This window comes from Miscanthus floridulus, chromosome 1 (assembly GCF_019320115.1).
Source record: "Miscanthus floridulus cultivar M001 chromosome 1, ASM1932011v1, whole genome shotgun sequence".
In the NCBI taxonomy this organism is placed as follows: Eukaryota; Viridiplantae; Streptophyta; class Magnoliopsida; order Poales; family Poaceae; genus Miscanthus; species Miscanthus floridulus.
Window position 1 is genome coordinate 38660370 of NC_089580.1, and position 16612 is coordinate 38676981.

The window sequence follows — 16612 nt, forward strand, 5'->3', positions numbered from 1 at the left end:
GTGGAAATAAGATTGATCCAAACCTGATGTTCAAAGGTTTCCCCCAATTTGAATCTAGCTGTTCGCTGTTCGCTGCAGAGCTCAATACCCATAGGTACCACGTGTGCCTGTTGCATTGAGAGACTACCACCACGTTGCATTGCATGCACGGCAGACCCCATCACCCGTTTGCTGATAATAAAAATGTTGTGGCAAAATTCTAAATGGTTCTTTGTTCTGTAATGCTTATTAAGCAGCCGCTGCAACTCACCGCAGTCGCTGCAAGCGTGCGGCATGCCAACACAACGCAGGACAGGTGAGACACACATACAGTACATGGCAGTATACATGTATAAACAAGAAGAGCAAAATTAAATTTCGTCGGCTCTGTTGAAGAGGGAAGTGGAAGTGAACAGCTACACATATATCTACCGTCTGCGTTGAAAGTGAAACTAAAGAATGAGCCGCGCCAACACTGGGCCGGTCGGCTCCATGTACGCTACACCGACACCCTTAACCCTGTAACCCCGACCAGGTTCAGGTTCAGGTTCAGGTTCGACTCCTATGCCGTATTTACAGAGTTCGCAACCTTGCAACGCCGTCTTCTCCTGATCCATGGCTCCATCCTCGCCTCAGCTCAGAAGGGTCCCAACCCGGCGGCTCCGGCGGGCTGGTTCCCCTTGACCCTGGGCGACGCGAAGAGCGAGGAGTAGAAGTCCTCCCCGGGCGGCGGCAGCATGTCGAGGCCGCTGTACATGCCCTGGATGTCGTCGTAGCTGAGGTCCACGAACAGGTCGCTGCTCTTGGTGGCGTTGGCGGCGGCGCTGCCGTCGTCCACCTGCTCCTTCTTGGGCACCATCATCATCGCCGCCGCCGGGTCCTGGAACGCCGGGAACGAGTCCAGCTCCGGGAACGGGTCGTTGTCCGCGATCTCCGACTCCGGCGTGCGCGTCTCGCCCCACGAGTGCGAGTGCGACTGCGAGTGCGAGGTGGTCATGTCCATCGCCTCCTCCTTGGTTGTGCCGACGCCGGCGGCGGACTCCTTCCCCAGCTGCATCTTCTCCCACTTGTTCTTCTTGTTGTACAGGCGGCACAGCACCCAGTCATCCAGCTGCACAAGCAAATCAATCGAAGATAGAATTAGTACAAGCTAAATTCGTTCAGCACAAATCAAATCAAAGGGATCATCATCAATTCCGAGAAAAATCGGCTTACCCTTAGCGACCCCTTCTTGGCGGCGGCGGCGCGGCTGGTGTCCGCGAGCCTGTACTCGTGCATGATCCAGTCCGTCTTGACCCCGCGCGGCGCCTTCCCGGCGTAGAAGACGAGCGCCTTCTTGATCCCGAGCGTGCGGCCCCGCGGCGCGACGGGCTTGTCGGCGCCGGTTGCCTTCCAGTAGCCGTTCCCGGCGGCGCGGTTGGGGCGGGATCCGTTGGGGTACTTGCGGTCCCTGGGCGTGAAGAAGTACCACTCCCTGACCCCGAAGAGCGCGCGCTCCGGCAGGTCCCAGGGGTCGAACTTGTAGAGGTCCACCTCCGCGATGATGGGCACCGGGAGGCGCTGCCCCGCCGCCTTCCGGCACAAGTAGTGCTCCACCAGCTCGTCGTCGGTGGGGTGGAACCGGAACCCCGGCGGCAGGTTCAGCTCCGCCTCCGCGTCCCTCTCCCTCCTCACCGGCAGTCCCATGGATGTCTTGGTCTGGCTGCTTGCTGGCGATAAATGAACCCGACAGGCGGCGGCAACACCGATCGATCGGTCGGTAAAAGCGGTGGCTTTGGCTGCCTGTTTTCTCCGGCCCGCTGTATTAAAAAGCTCGCTCCGGCGGCGGCTGGGTGCTGTCGATGGTGGGTGGCTCGGCTCTGTGTGTCCTGTGGATGGGTTCCGCGGTGTTGTTGAAGCTGAGAACCGCGGGCAGGGGATGGATATATAGCGGCGGGCGCGGGCGCGAGCGCGAGCGCGAGCGCGGGCGGTCTGGATGCTTCGGCCGGGGGAGGGGGATAGGGGTCAATGCGAGTCGGCGGCTGCGGGAAAGCGGAGGTGGGTTCGGGAGGGAAAGGGCACGTGTGGCGGGAGGAGCGTGGTGAGGTGGTGGTGGGTTCGCGGAAGGTGGGGGAGGCTCGTGGACGGCCACCTCAGCGGCCCCCGGGATTGGACGGGACCGCGCGGGTGGCGTCACGGCCGACCTCAGCTGATTTGGGACCGATGCCTTTTGCACGCCGCGGTTGCTCTCGGGCGGCGTGGTTCTTGTGTGGCCGTGCAGCGGCGCAGGTGCAGTGCAGGAGGCACCGTTTCATTCGTGGCTGCGGGCAGGCACCGGACCGCCGCACCGGCGCGGGATGCAGATATGTTGCCATGGGCAGGCTATAAGAGAATTTCGTCCTTTCGGGGGCCCGGTGCATGGCGTACTAGTTTGTGATGAGAAAATGAATTACACATGTCTCTAGTACGTGTCGGGAGACAGAAAAGAGGGTGTGAGGTGATAGATACGGAGTACATGCGTGCGTTGTCAATGAACGGGAGTGATACTTATCGGTTCGAATTCATTTCATTTTATTTTATTCATTCTTCACGAGCCACAGCCTGTGTGAACCGGCCGACAAGTGGTCCGTTCACCGAGAGCATTCGTCGTGTTAGGAGTGCATACAAGCGTGGCGTGTTCCTTTCACCGAGAGGATTCGTGTACCCTGCCGGTAAGCGATAGTGCCTACCATCGACTGTAGATACTGCTACAGGAGTGTAGTTGCAGCACGCAGACGGCAGACGAGCACACAAAAAAAGGCAGGCAGGCGCGGATAACCCACTACTAGTACTCCCCATCATGCATTTCGTCGGAATCGCGACCACCTATCGGGGTGCGGCCACATGCACGCGCGCTGGGCATGCATCCAGAAGATTCCCCCGCTGCATCAGCACCCCTATCTATCCTCTCGTCCCCGGAATTCGCCACGCAAAAATTATATATTAAATTTAAAAAGATATCGTACTGTTGCTCCGGCGGTTAGCCTATGCGTAGGCGTAGCGGCACCATCCCCCGGATCCCCTGCCAGCGCCACGCCCCGCGTACGTGGAGACCAAGCCACCGCGCCGCGCCGCGCCAGACACAGGCCGGCTGAGGTCTGAGGACGACGCCGACGACAGGCGCTGCAATGATAGGGCCAATTATTATATCAGGGTGTGTTTAGTTCGTGAAATTTAGGAATTTAACTACCATAGTACTTTTATTTTTATTTGACAATTAGTGTTCAATCATGGACTAATTAGGCTCAAAATGTTCGTCTCGCAATTTTCAACCAAACTGTACAATTAATTTTTTTTCGTCTATATTTAATGCTCCATATACGTATCGTAAGATTCGATGTGATGGCTACTGTAGTATTTTTTAGAACTAAACACAGCCTTAGTATACGGGCACGTGGTGCGCGTCGACACGAGTCCCGCCACTGTGACCCCGGCGGCGGCGGCGCTGCCCGCCGTGCCTCGTGCCCGCACCCGCACGGAAGAAAGGCAGGCGCCTCGAGGCGCCGCGCGCAGGGGGGACGCGTGCCGAGGCCAGCGGGAGGCACGTGGTGGACTGAGTCGCAGGCACGCGACGTGGCTGGGTGAGAATGAGGTGCCGTCGCTGTCGGGTGTCCGTGCTGGCGTGCGTTCCCGGGTGCCGGGTGCCGCGTGCCCGTGTGCGTGCTCGCGGACTGGGACTGACGTGCCGCTACTTGACCACCGCCGCCGCTGCATCATGTCGGTCTTCCTATCCGCGGCGCGCAGCGGAGTGAGACGGCCGGAGACGTAGGGGTACGGAGCCGGTGGTGCTCGTCTCGGGCGGTTTGACGGGCGGCGCTCGCGCACCTACACCCCCTACCTTGTGTGCGTCTGGGTTGCATTGGGAACCTATACCACACAGTGACACAATGCACGAGTGCACGACTACATGTATGCCAGGGAACGGAGGACTTTTGGACCTGTGCTTGCGTGAGAAATCGTGTTTGAGGAAGACCGTATGGACGTGTTAGGGGGTGTTTGCTGCACGGACTAAATTTCAGTTCGCGTCACATCAGATGTTTGACACTAATTTAGAGTATTGAATATAGATTAATTATAAAACTAACTATATAGATTGAGACTAATTTACGAGACGAATCTATTAAGCCTAATTAGTTTATGATTTGACAATGTGGTGTTATAGTAAATATGTGCTAATGCTAGATTAATTAGGCTTAATAGATTTATCTCGTAAATTAGTTTCTGTTTGTGTAATTAGTTTTATAATTAACTTATATTTAATTCTTTTAATTAGCATCTGAACCTGACATGAACTGAACTTCAGTCTCTAGAACCGAACTCTCCCTAATTATCTCGTTCGTTCTTATCCATCCAGATGCAGGCCGGTCACTGGACCTGGGGACGTGGACGTCGTGCTAAGCTAGCTACTAGGAGTAGCCCCGACCCCGAGATCGAAAGCAACACGTGCTACGGCCGCCCGGTGCACTGAACCTGCTGCCTGCCAACTTGGCAAAGACGGGAGGATTACTCCGTCGTTGCCCCGCGGTATATCTACCTCACTGGTACATTCCCGGTATTATGCTATTCGCTCATGCAGCTATTACGGTATTACCACGGCAGAGTAGGAGTACTCGGCTCTTCGTCGGCTAGACCGAGGTAGTGATCCACAGGATCAGCCAACGCACCAGACACCCCGGTACCGTGCCCGGAAAGTCAAAAGCGTCAGCCGTCAGATGAGGTGCAAAAGAAAAGCTCAGCTGACATGGTGATTCCGTGCACTGAACCTGCTAGTAGTTGCAGTAGTGACATCTTTAGTTTGCGGCTGCAAGCAGGTCGCTAAACTACAGGCCGGCGTTCACTGGTCAATTAGCGGCCGCCGGAGGTTAGTTGAGCGTCACGGCACTGTCAGAGAGAGCATCGCGCTCGGAATTGCCCGGCGCGCGGCGCGTGGCCGTGGTAGCGGGCGCGCGAGGTCTCTTGTTCACCAGTACCAGATGTCCGCCTGTCCCTGTCCGTGTCCGCGGCGGGCCAAGTGGGTAAAAAAGCGTACGGCTGCCATGCCGCGCGGGCGTGCGGGGGACGACACGGGCCACGGGCCACGTTCTTCGGAGCACTGCCGGCCGGTGAAATATCTGGCGACCGCCGCGCGGGAGGCGAAAAAGTGCCGGGGGGAGGGGGCGGGGCAATCCAGCGAGATCGCCAGCATGTTCGTTTGCTGTAGCTCGTCGTACACGATCATAAATTTCTAGCTATAATAGTTTTTTTCTCTCACATAAATCAACCGACAGTACTTCTTCACAAACCAATAACGATAGAAACCGGTCAACCCAAGCGCCGCGTCGCCCTTCACCGGCGGCGGTGGACGGCCGGACGCTGGCTGCGACGTGCGCTCTGCGCGGCTACGACATGTGTTACGCGCCGCTTGGAGCGCCAGATGAGACATGCTTGACCGGCACGGCAGGAAGTACATACGGCAGGAAATATCAGTGCGCGCCTCACGGTTCGTATTCTGGAATACGGGGCGTGGTACATGTTCAGCAGGGTGGCATGCCTGGTTCCATCGTTCAACGCCTCGGTGTAGTGCGTCCTATAATTAGGATTCAAATATCTTTAACCAACTATCCTCTTATATTACCTATCTATATGGCACTCATGTCTCATGCAATCTTTTTTCTTTCTTTCTTTTGCATAAGTCATGTCACTCAGTTTTCACAACTCATAATTCATGTTACTGTCGTTGCTACATAGAACACCTCTAAAAAATAACGAAAATTCAATGGGACGTACATGCAGTGGAGGATGGAGACCGGAGTGTGTCGCAATATGACTAGATGGTATGGAATGAAATTTAAATTTAGACGCTATATGTTAGGGATGGGGTAGTAGGGAGATCCAACGACAATTCATACACAATACATAATTGAACTTTATTAGGGGAAACCCAAGAGTACATCTTAATTATGTTGGTGATCCACGCACCTCAAATTTGATACATGCAAAGAAAAGAGAAAGGAATGCAACAAAAATACACATATACCATAAACCTCAAAATGCTTTAAGCCGCTCACATTTGGAGTGACTGGGCGTGGAGGTGCTCCTTGCCTCCTTACAGTTACGCCTCAGGGTGGTCTAAAATAACTATTGATCAGGGGGAGGCAGGGCTAGAATCCATGAGTTGCCTGAAACGAAGTCTATCCCTACAAAGGGCTTGATCTGAGCCTCAGTGAGTTCCAAGGCCAATCCGTCCTTCTTAGCCGCATCCGACCCAGGTCCGGAGCACTTGAAATTTCCGTAGTAAGTTCCACTGTGCCAAAAGAAACATAATGCAATCCAAACATCATCACATGAAAGGGTATTCATCACATGAAATTATATTATGGAACATTATCCTCATCTTCTTCCTAATGCGTCGAGGTAATGGTTTAAACTCAAAGTTATTTCTTATCTCTTTCCCACACTAGACGCACACATGAAATCTCGGGACAAGATTTTGTTTAAGGGGGTAGAACTATAACACCCTCGGTGTTACACGCTAAACAAACCACTAAATCATGTCATGAGCATCACATTTATGTGATAAAGCACGCGATAAAGTGGGTAGATCAATTTCTTGTAACCTAAAATGACTAATAAAAATGTTAAATGAAAATTTATTCAATAACTCATGTTATGTCAAGTAGGGTTGAAAATCAATTTTTATTAAGCAAAAGTATTATAGAACATGTGTGTGACACTTAAATAAGGTTTGAAGTACAAACTTTGTAGATGACAATGCAACTCTTGCTGTAGAAAAATAACACTGCTAGCTAGTATTTCTAATAGCTTAGAAATGCAACTTGGAATCAAGTTCAGCACAAAAACTTAGAATATTTTCAAGTATGTTGACAGCTAGACAATGCTATGTTTGGCAATTTATTTTGTGAAATCGAGTTAAGAAGTGGTGTCGTGTTTTAGCTCGAGTTGGTAGTCTCATATCCCCACTGAAGCATGGTGAAGATGGTTTAGTTCCAGAGCAACTGTTTAGTTTTTATAGGCGCTTTAAAATTCATGCAGGACATGATTTCGGGCTAGTTCACCGGGTGAGCACGGTCACCACGCCTCGGGGGCGCGATGTCGCCACGCCAGCTCGCTCTATGCGCGCACGCGCGCTGTCGCGTGTGTCTGGCTGCGACTGCCCTGGCCTAACCGCCACTGGCTCTGCCGCGTGGAGCCGTTGTTGCTGCTCGCACAACCGGGCGGCGCTGCAACCTGCCTCGCCGCGCTGCCACACCGCCGACCCGCCTCGTGCCGTGACGCAACCGCTACCGGTGTCGTCGCTTCACCGTCACGTCCACGCCTGTCCCCTGTGCCTATACCCCGCTGCTGGCCCGGTTAGATGCCGCGCGCACGTGGCCAAGCTCGTCGTCGCCTTGCCATTAATGGCACTGCGCCCACGCGGGCCATGCCGGTCGATGGACGCACGCGCCTGTCCGATTGCATCCGCGTAACACCTAGATCACACCGGCCACGTCCCGCCAAGGAGAGACCGAGACGAGCCCACTTGCCGCCTCGTCTCTCTCTCTCTCCCTCTACTGCCGCCGTCGAGCGCGAAATCAAATTGGCCACCGAGTGATCACTTCCATTTAACTCAGCATGTCTGCGGCTTCACCATCAAGTTCTCTCGCTGCCCGACCCCACCTAGCCATGAAGAAGGCACTGCCAAGCTCCAATTTGGCGTTTTTCCCGTCGCCGTGCCGATAAGGCCGCGTCTGGCTGTGGACGAGGGTAACCCACCTACCGTCCCTCCCAAACCAATTCACCTGCACCACTAGCTTCGCCTTGCCTCCCTCTCCACCTTGCGCACGCCAGTGGAACCGCTACCACCTCCCCGTCGCCGCTGACGCGACCGCGCCACCACGGTGCGCCGCCGAAAGGCTCGGCCGCACGTGGCCACACCTCCTCCCCCATCCTCCACCCCAACCGTCATCTCGGCTAGGTCCACGACAGTCTACTAATGCTCCCTTGCTAGCCAGTTAGGTTCTTAGGTGTTGTGGATCGCTGGGGCAGCCGTGCCACCGTCGTGGACGGCCGCACGCCGCCGTAGCTGGCTCCAGCGAGTCACGTCGCCCCATGTTGCCGTTTAGTGTAGTCGCTCGGGTCAGGGATGGTGACCGACCCGATAGGTGGGCTAGCGCATGTCCTAGGTGGCCAGTGCGACCGTGCTGTGTCGCCATCCACTGCGTCGCTGTGCACTGAGCCGCCGGAGGTGCGCGCGGGTGAATTAGGGAAAGGACGGGGGGTTAAGTGAGAAGGTCTGAGAGAGGAGAAAATAGTGGTAGCACTTAGTTGTGATTTGGGAGAAGTGCGAGGCCTCTTTTGCAAAAGCGCCAAAGCGTGCGGGACTCCCCCGTTGCGGGCCGCCATGCGAGCGGGCCGGCCTCGCGTGGGCCGTGCCAGCGGGCCGCTGCGCGCGCGCTGCATCACATGGGCCGCGTGTGTGGGCCACGCGGGAGATTGGTTTTTCTTTTTCTTGGAATTAGTGAATGGTTTTCTAATTTAATTTTTGAACTAATCTTTGGTAATTAATATAAAATCATGTAGGTGTCCAAAAATTATGAAACAAAATTTGTTAGGTTCCTAAAATTGTGATATATCTGTTGGTGTATTTAGTTCATATTTATATGTGTTGACACTAGAAGCTATTAAATCATTTGAAAGTGCTTCATATTATTAAGTTAATCATTGTAGAAATTTTTATGGTAAAATGGTGATAACTTTAGTCCTTAAATGTTTATGATAGCTTCATTGTATTATTATGTGCTCACTATAATTTTTATGGCCTTAGAATCGACTAAGCATTAGGGTAGTTAAATGTTCTTTGTTTCAAAATACATTAAATCTTTAGTAGAAATAAATATATACCCTTAATTTGCAAAGCTAAGTGTTTGTTAGTGAACCCAACATTTTGCTTGGTGAAGATGATAGTTAGCTTAGTATCTTAGTCATTAGAGATAGCTTAGTAGCTTGATAGGTGTATTCTTATTTTAAGAGTTGTCGTTGCCTAAATACTAAATAGCTGCATTACTTTAATCACATGCATATAGAGAATGAGTCGTCGGAGATTGTGACCATCGACAAGCACGAGTTTGAGGAGATCATCGAGGAGTATGAGGAGGAGATTCTCATGCAGGAGGAGGTCCCGGAGCCACCACTAACTGACTCAGCTGACACCACGCCTGCCCAAGGCAAGCCCCGGTGCATAACCCTTATTTTTTATAATAACTGTATAGATATGTTATGTGCATTTATGTTATAGGAATTTTATGAAAACCACATATATAGATATATCTACCTATGAGTCCTACTAGTACAGGTTCGAGTAGCTGCTATGCTTAGGTTTTCGGTAGCGTGAGTAACCTGCCGTTACTCACAATAGGTGGTGATTATATTTACTCTCATGATAAAATGATGAAAGGAAAATGGGGACCGGGCAGGGATATGGTATGGGTTATGGTGGGTGTGACGAGTTGTGTCCCGTGGCCATGGGGCTTAGCTTGGTTACACTATTTCCCCTGTCCGTGTCGATTGAGCACCGTCCGTTGCTATGGATGGTAGTCAAGTTACAGAGTTATTATCCTGAGCACATACTTTCTTATGGGAGCGGGAAGGCTCGTTACTTTCTTGTCGTGGGTTTCAACTCTTTCTGGACCGACTGATTTGAGGCAGGGAAAGGTGGAGGTCTAAGCACCATATAGAGACTGGGTCTCAAGTGTGGGAGCTTGAAGTCCAAGTTTGGACAGGGACCTGGACCCCTTGATAGGAGTGGAGTGAGTTGGTCTTGTTTGTGCCTGGGGTACAAGCAGGGCGTGTTTTGGGGTACCCAGCTAGGTTACATTGATTCGCGAATCACTATTTGCGTGAGACGGTACGACTTGGCTATGGTCTAGCACCGTAGTAAGAACTGGAATATGGAATATGGTAAATTGGTTCTGATTGCTCAACCCTTGCTTAAAAGTAGAATAGGTGCTTACCTAGAATGGTTAGCTAATGGAGTAATCATGACTGCTAATTAAACTTGATCTTAAGGACGCACTTCTAGTAATGCTTTTCGCAAACAAAAAGAAAGCAGCAAACCCATATTGCCTATCATACCTCTTTGGAGTCAGGAAACTATTCCCACTAGTCGGGTAAGTTGCGAGTACGTTGTGTACTTAGGTTTTTTTACCCTATTGCAGGTGCAGCTTGAGGAGTAGCTCTTGTGTGGAGGATTTTTCTGGTGGGTACAGATGGATCCTTGTATCATTTTTGCTAGATGTTTATTTTCATTCCGCTGTTTAATTATTGCACTCTGAACCCTAGTATTGTAATAATTAATTTACAAGGACTCTTGTTGTACAAAATGGACTAAGTATTGTAGCTCGTACTCATTATTGGATTCTAGAGGTAAAACATGGATTGATTTGAGTTCTCCCATGGGGTGTGCTCGACAGAACTATCCGATGTAGCAAATTTTCAAGGTGTTTAGTCTCTAGTGGAAGACGAGTGCCTCTGAAAGCATATTATTTCGGGCGGTTCTACCACATAGACAGCACGCGAGCCCTCCAATACCCTACCTAGGTACACCTTTTCTGCTTCCCCCTTGATAGTGCAATTCTTGAAGGAGAAACCACTCTCATTGGGGTCATCCACACTTGTCTTGCCACTCTGTAGCTCTTTGGGCGTGGCTACAATCTCTTTGTTCATGGAGATGATGTTGCATTTCTCGTAGAGCGATCTAGCAAAGCCAAAGATGAAGTCGACTGAGCCTTTGATGTTGCATGTCTTGTACTAGTGCGATCCCTTCTGGTCATACAACACAACCTGCCCACTGTCAATGGTGCAATTGAAGAAGGTTGCCTTTGTTCCCGACACTTGTACTACCGGCACCTAGCCTTTCTTAGCCCCTGGCTTTGGTAGCGGTGCATTGTTCTTGAAGATGATGCCTGTCGAGGACCAATACTAGGGTACCCAAAGAGGAGGAGCTAATGGTCATCAATATTGATTCATCTGAGCAGTCAAGAGCGTGATTATAGCTCCAACCAACCCTAGGTGCTCAGGCTCCGTCTCACCCGACCCCTTGGGTGCGGGCTCTGCCTCGCCCGACCCTAAGGCCGCAATCTTTGTCTCGCCCGACCTCTGGGGGTGGGCTCTACCTCACCCGACCTTGACACAGCGATCTCTGTCTGGCTCGACCTCTAGGTGTGGGCTTCACCTCGCCCAACCCTGAGGCCACGATCTTCGCCTCGCCCAACCCTGAGGCCACGATCTCCATCTCTCCTAACCTTAAGGCCGCGATCTTCGTCTCGCCTGACCTCTAGGGGTGGGCTCTGCCTCGCCCGACCTGAGGCTGCAATCTCTGCCTCGCTCGACCTCTAGGGGCAGGCTCCACCTTGCCCGACCCCGAGGCTATGATCTCTGCCTTGCCCAACCTCTAGGGGCAGGCTTCGCCTTGCCCAACCTCAAGGCCGCGGTCTCTGTCTCGCCCGACCTCTGGGGGCAGGCTCCGCTTCGCCCTACCCCGAGGCCATGGTCTCCGTCTCGCCCGACCCCTTTGAAAGGTCCTAATATGGCTAGAGGGGGTGAATAGCCTATTTAATTTTCTACAAACCAACTAGAGCAATTTGATTAGTTTGACAAATAGCGAAATTCAAACTTGCTCTAACTCTACAAGGGTTACAAGCCACCTATCCAACAATTCTAGTTGCTATAATCACTAGACACACAATTTGCTAAGTCACTACTCACTAAGAGCTCTCACACTTGCTACACTAAAGAGCTCCACTAGATGAACTTAAACTACAAAACAAGCTCTCCATTCTAGGTACACTAAAGAGCTTGCTATAACTAGTTTGCAAGATTGTAAATGAGTGAGTAGGGTGATTATACCGCCACATAAAGGAGTGAACCAATCACAAGATGAATACTAATTCAATCATCGGGAGAACACCAAAGGGTAAGAGACAATCAATTTTCTCCTGAGGTTTACGTGCTTGCCGACACGCTAGTCCCCGATATGTCGACCAACACTTGGTGGTATGACGGCTAAGAGGTGTTGCATGAACCTCATCCACATAATTGGACACAAGCAATCCACTAGAGTTACCTTTTGGCTCTCTACCGGGGAAGGCACAAGACCCCTCACAATCACCACGATCAGAGCCGGAGACATTCACCAACCTCCGCTCGATGATCATCGCTACTCCAAGCCGTCTAGGTGGCGGCAACCACCAAGAGTAACAAGCGAATCCTGCAGCGAAACACGAACACCAAGTGCCTCTAGATGCAATCACTCAAGCAATGCACTTGGTTTCTCTTCCAATCTCACAAAGATGAAGAATCAATGATGGAGATGAGTGGGAGGGCTTAGGCTAAGCTCACAAGGTTGCTATATCAATGCAAATGGCCAAGAGTTTTTAGCTAGAGCCAGCCACACGCCTTAAATAGAGCCCCCAACGAAATGGATCCATTGGCTCCTTAGTCCTCTAAAATTTGGGCTGACCGAACGTGCTGGTTAGATTGACCGGACGCTGGACCCCTATGTCCGGTCGCCTGGTGATCGCCACATGTCATTAGCTTCAAATGCTGAACGCTTGATCTCAACGGCTAGTCTGCTTTGCGCCACGTGTTAAGTTGCAACTAGACGCACTCCTCAAAGTGACCGGACGCTCCATCATAGGAGTTCGATCGTTTACAGTAAGGCACCAGAGCCGATTTTTCTTGACCGAACGCGTCGGTGCATCCGCTCCTCCTCTTCTCTGCGTGCCACCATGTTAGCAGGACTAGACGCTAAACAGTGTTCAGCCAGAGTCCGGTCACTTTTCTCCTCTGAGTTTGGCCACAGGGCAAATCGAGCCCGAGAGCACCACCTTCTTTTATAATTGACCGGATGCTGGAACCCTGAGTCCGGTCACTTCGAACTCAACGTTCGGTCACTGTTTGATAGTGAAAACACACCTCCTTTAATTCACCAACTTCTCCACCCTTGCTCAAATGTGCCAACCACCAAGTGTATCACTTTGTGCACGTGTGTTAACATATTTTCACAAATATTTTCAAGGGTGTTAGCTTTCCACTAGATCCTAAATGCATATGCAATGAGTTAGAGCATCTAGTGGCACTTTGATAACCGCATTTCGATACGAGTTTCACCCCTCTTAATAGTATGGCTATTGATCCTAAATGTGATCACACTCGTTAAGTGTCTCGATCACTAAAACAAAAAAGCTCCTATCAAATTTCACCTTTGCCTTGAGCTTTTTGTTTTTCTCTTTCTTCTTTTCCAAGTCCAAGCATTTGATCATCACCATGCCATCACCATCATCATGATACCATCATCATGATGTTCACCATTGCTTCACCACTTAGAATAATGTTGCCTATCTCATGATCACTTAGATGAACTAGGTTAGCACTTAGAGTTTTATTAATTCACCAAAACCAAACTAGAGCTTTCAATCTCCCCCTTTTTAGTAATTGATGACAACCCTTACACAAAGATATGAATTGAAATTCATTTGAATTCATGTTGCTTGACCAAGCATATTTACCATGTGTAAAAGGATATGGACAAGTTTCATGAATCCTATATGGTAGCAATTGCTCCCCCTACATATGTGCTAAGAGTTTGGATTGTAGCTTGCACATATGCTTAGATAGGAAATATAGGAAATAATGTCTACTAAATGATGGTAAGGTATAAAAGATGGACCTTTGAAGCGTGATACCAATCGGAGTGCACCAATATACCATCCTTAGCACCATTAGTAACTAGATATACACAAAAACTAGAATACCCCATGGGATCAACATTAGAAGCAAGGATTTAGTTTCCATAAAATGAATATAAGTCTAGTTTCTTAACCTATGCATGCTAGTTTTTCATTTCATCATTCAATCCTATAACTAGCATATACCACGCAAGCATAAATATTGAAATCTAAAACTTGTGCCATGCAAGCAAACATATAAAATGCACATTCACATGCATCCATCAAGTTTATGAGCTTGCTCCCCCTACTTGTGTGCTTAAAATTTTAATTGATCCCTTATTTTCTCATATCTCTCCCCCTATGTCAATTTCTCAATTTCTCCCCCTTTGTTATCTTTTCACTATCTTTGTGCACTACCCCTCTATTATCTTTTCACTATCTTTGTGCACTATTTCTCCTCTTTTATCATCAGTGACCACAAATGTTTAATTTTATGTCAATCAATGGGGTGAGGATCATTTTCCCAAATTTGGCCCAATCTAGATCACTTGCCAAAGATATTTAACTTGGTTTGATCCAAGGACAAGCTTCTTCACACCTTCAAATAAGGGTTATCTTGTACTATGTTGAGTTAAACACTTATAGCTCATTTTCTAGATCAAACACTAGGTTTACAAGCCCATAAACATGTCATATGCTACCACTAGACCAAATTAAGTATAGAAGCAATAGTGGTACCATACAAACATTAAAATCATTTGATTTTCATAAATGAGCCTATTAAATATGAAGGAGGACTAGATGCACTAAATCTATCCCTAGCAAGGATATATGCCATGACAATCAACTTTTACCTTGGATTGCTCGAAGGAGAGACATGCCATATAAGTAGGGGGTGCATTAACACATATTTGAGAAACCCAATATGTTCAACTCATTCCTTAGCTTGCAAAACCTTTTCTCATCCAATTGCTTGGTGAATATATCGGTAAGTTGATCTTCAGTGCCTACACTTTCAATGTAAATGTCCCCTTTTTGTTGGTGATCTCTTATGAAATGGTGGCGGACATCAATGTGCTTTGTTCTTGCATGTTGAACCGGATTGTTGGTTAACTTGATTGCACTCTCATTGTCATATAGCAATGGCACTTTCTTGAACTTGATTCCAAAGTCACTCAAGGTGGCCTTCATCCAAAGTATTTGTGCACAACAACTATCAGCAGATATGTATTTGGCTTCGGCAGTTGATAATGCAACACTATTTTGCTTCTTTCATGACCATGAAACAAGTGATCTTCCCAATAATTGACACGTGCCCGAGGTGCTCTTCCTTTCAACCTTGCATCCCACATAATTCGAGTCAGAGTAACCAACTAATTCAAACTTTGCTCCTTTGGGATATCACAAACTAACGTTTTGTGTATGCTTCAAGTACCTTAATATTCTCTTTGTAGCCTTCAAATGACTTTCTCTTGGTGAGGCTTGAAATCTTGCACACATGCATACACTAAATATGACACCCGGCCTTGATGCAGTTATATAGAGTAGGCTTTCAATCATAGACCGATACAATTTTTGATCCACCATATTGCCACTTGCATCACTATCTAAGTTGCCATTTGTTCCCATTGGTGTACTAATGGCTTTGCTATCACTCATGCCAAACTTCTTGAGCATGTCTTTGATGTACTTGCCTTGACCCACAAAGATACCATTCTTTAATTGCTCGATTTGAAGACCAAGGAAGTAACTTAACTCTCCAATCATGGACATTTCAAACTCATTAGCCATCATCTTTCCAAACTCTTTAGAAAAGTCTTGATTGGTTGATCCAAATATGATGTCATCAATATAGATTTGCATCACAAATAAGTCTTTGCTAATTTTCTTGGTGAAAAGAGTGGTGTCAACCTTGCTCATCATGAACCCCTTAGAGAGTAGGAAATCCCTCAATCTCTCATACCATGCTCTAGGTGCTTGTTTTAATCCATACAATGCCTTCTTTAATTTGTACACATGATTGGACTTTTTGTCATCTTCAAAACCAAGAGGTTGCTCAACATATACTTCTTCATTGATGTAACCTTTGAGAAATGCACTCTTGACATCCATTTGGTAGAGCTTGATGTTGTGGGCACAAGCATAGGCTAATAAGATTCTAATTATTTCCAATCTAGCAATCGGTGCATATGTTTCTCCAAAGTCAAGACCTTCAACTTGTGTATATCCTTATGCTATCAATCTTGCTTTGTTCCTTACTACTATCCCATCTTGATCTTGCTTGTTTCTAAAGACCCATTTGGTTCCAATCATATTGTGTCCCTTTGGTCTCTCTACTAATTCCATACTTGATTTCTTATGAAGTTATTCAATTCTTCATGCATAGCATTCACCCAATCAATATCCTTCAATGCTTCATCTATCTTTTTTGGTTCAATGGATGACACAAATGAGAAATGCTCACAAAATGAAGCCAATCTTGATCTAGTTTGTACACCTCTTGAAATATCATCAATGATAGTGTCCAATGGATGATCCCTTGCAATATTGGTTGGTTGGAGCACTTGCACTTGATTGCTTGCACTTGCTTGATCATTAGATTGAGATGATGTGCTAGCCACTTGATTTTGTTCATTGTCGTGAGAGCCATTTATACTAGCTTGATTTGTATCATTTTGTAAATTTGTGTTAGAGAGCACTTGCACTTGATCATGTTCATCATCATTCATTTGCCTAGGCCTCAATTCACCAACATCCATGTTCTTCATGGCTTTTGAAACTTGAATGCCTCTAACATTTTCCAAGTTCTCATTCTCATCTTGGGGACCATCGACAAAATATGGTCGGCTGTCTACCTAGGAGTATGCCCAAGGTAGTAGATTGTCGACAGATAGATACGTAAGCCACAA

At 48.6% G+C, this 16612-nt stretch overlaps 1 protein-coding gene and 1 pseudogene across 1 annotated transcript; both read right to left on the reverse strand.

Annotated features, from left to right (window-relative positions):
- Positions 1–346: 346 nt before the first annotated feature.
- LOC136487232 (NAC domain-containing protein 2-like) lies at positions 347–1930 on the reverse strand. Its single transcript, XM_066484377.1, has 2 exons — positions 1195–1930; positions 347–1090 (listed from the first exon to the last, which is right to left on the reverse strand). Exons 1-2 carry the CDS (start codon positions 1663–1665, stop codon positions 617–619), a joined length of 945 nt encoding a protein of 314 aa, XP_066340474.1. The 5' UTR covers positions 1666–1930; the 3' UTR covers positions 347–616.
- A 1052-nt stretch (positions 1931–2982) lies between these two features.
- Positions 2983–16612, reverse strand: part of LOC136455022 (probable pectinesterase 53) — a 66947-nt pseudogene continuing 53317 nt past the window's right edge.

Coding starts and splice junctions, on each gene's coding strand:
- LOC136487232 (XM_066484377.1), bottom strand. CDS start 1,665: ATGGGACTGCCGGTGAGGAGGGAGAGGGACGCGGAGGCGGAGCTGAAC. Junction 1,091..1,194: donor CCAAGAAGGGGTCGCTAAGG/GTAAGCCGATTT, acceptor TTGCTTGTGCAG/CTGGATGACTGGGTGCTGTG.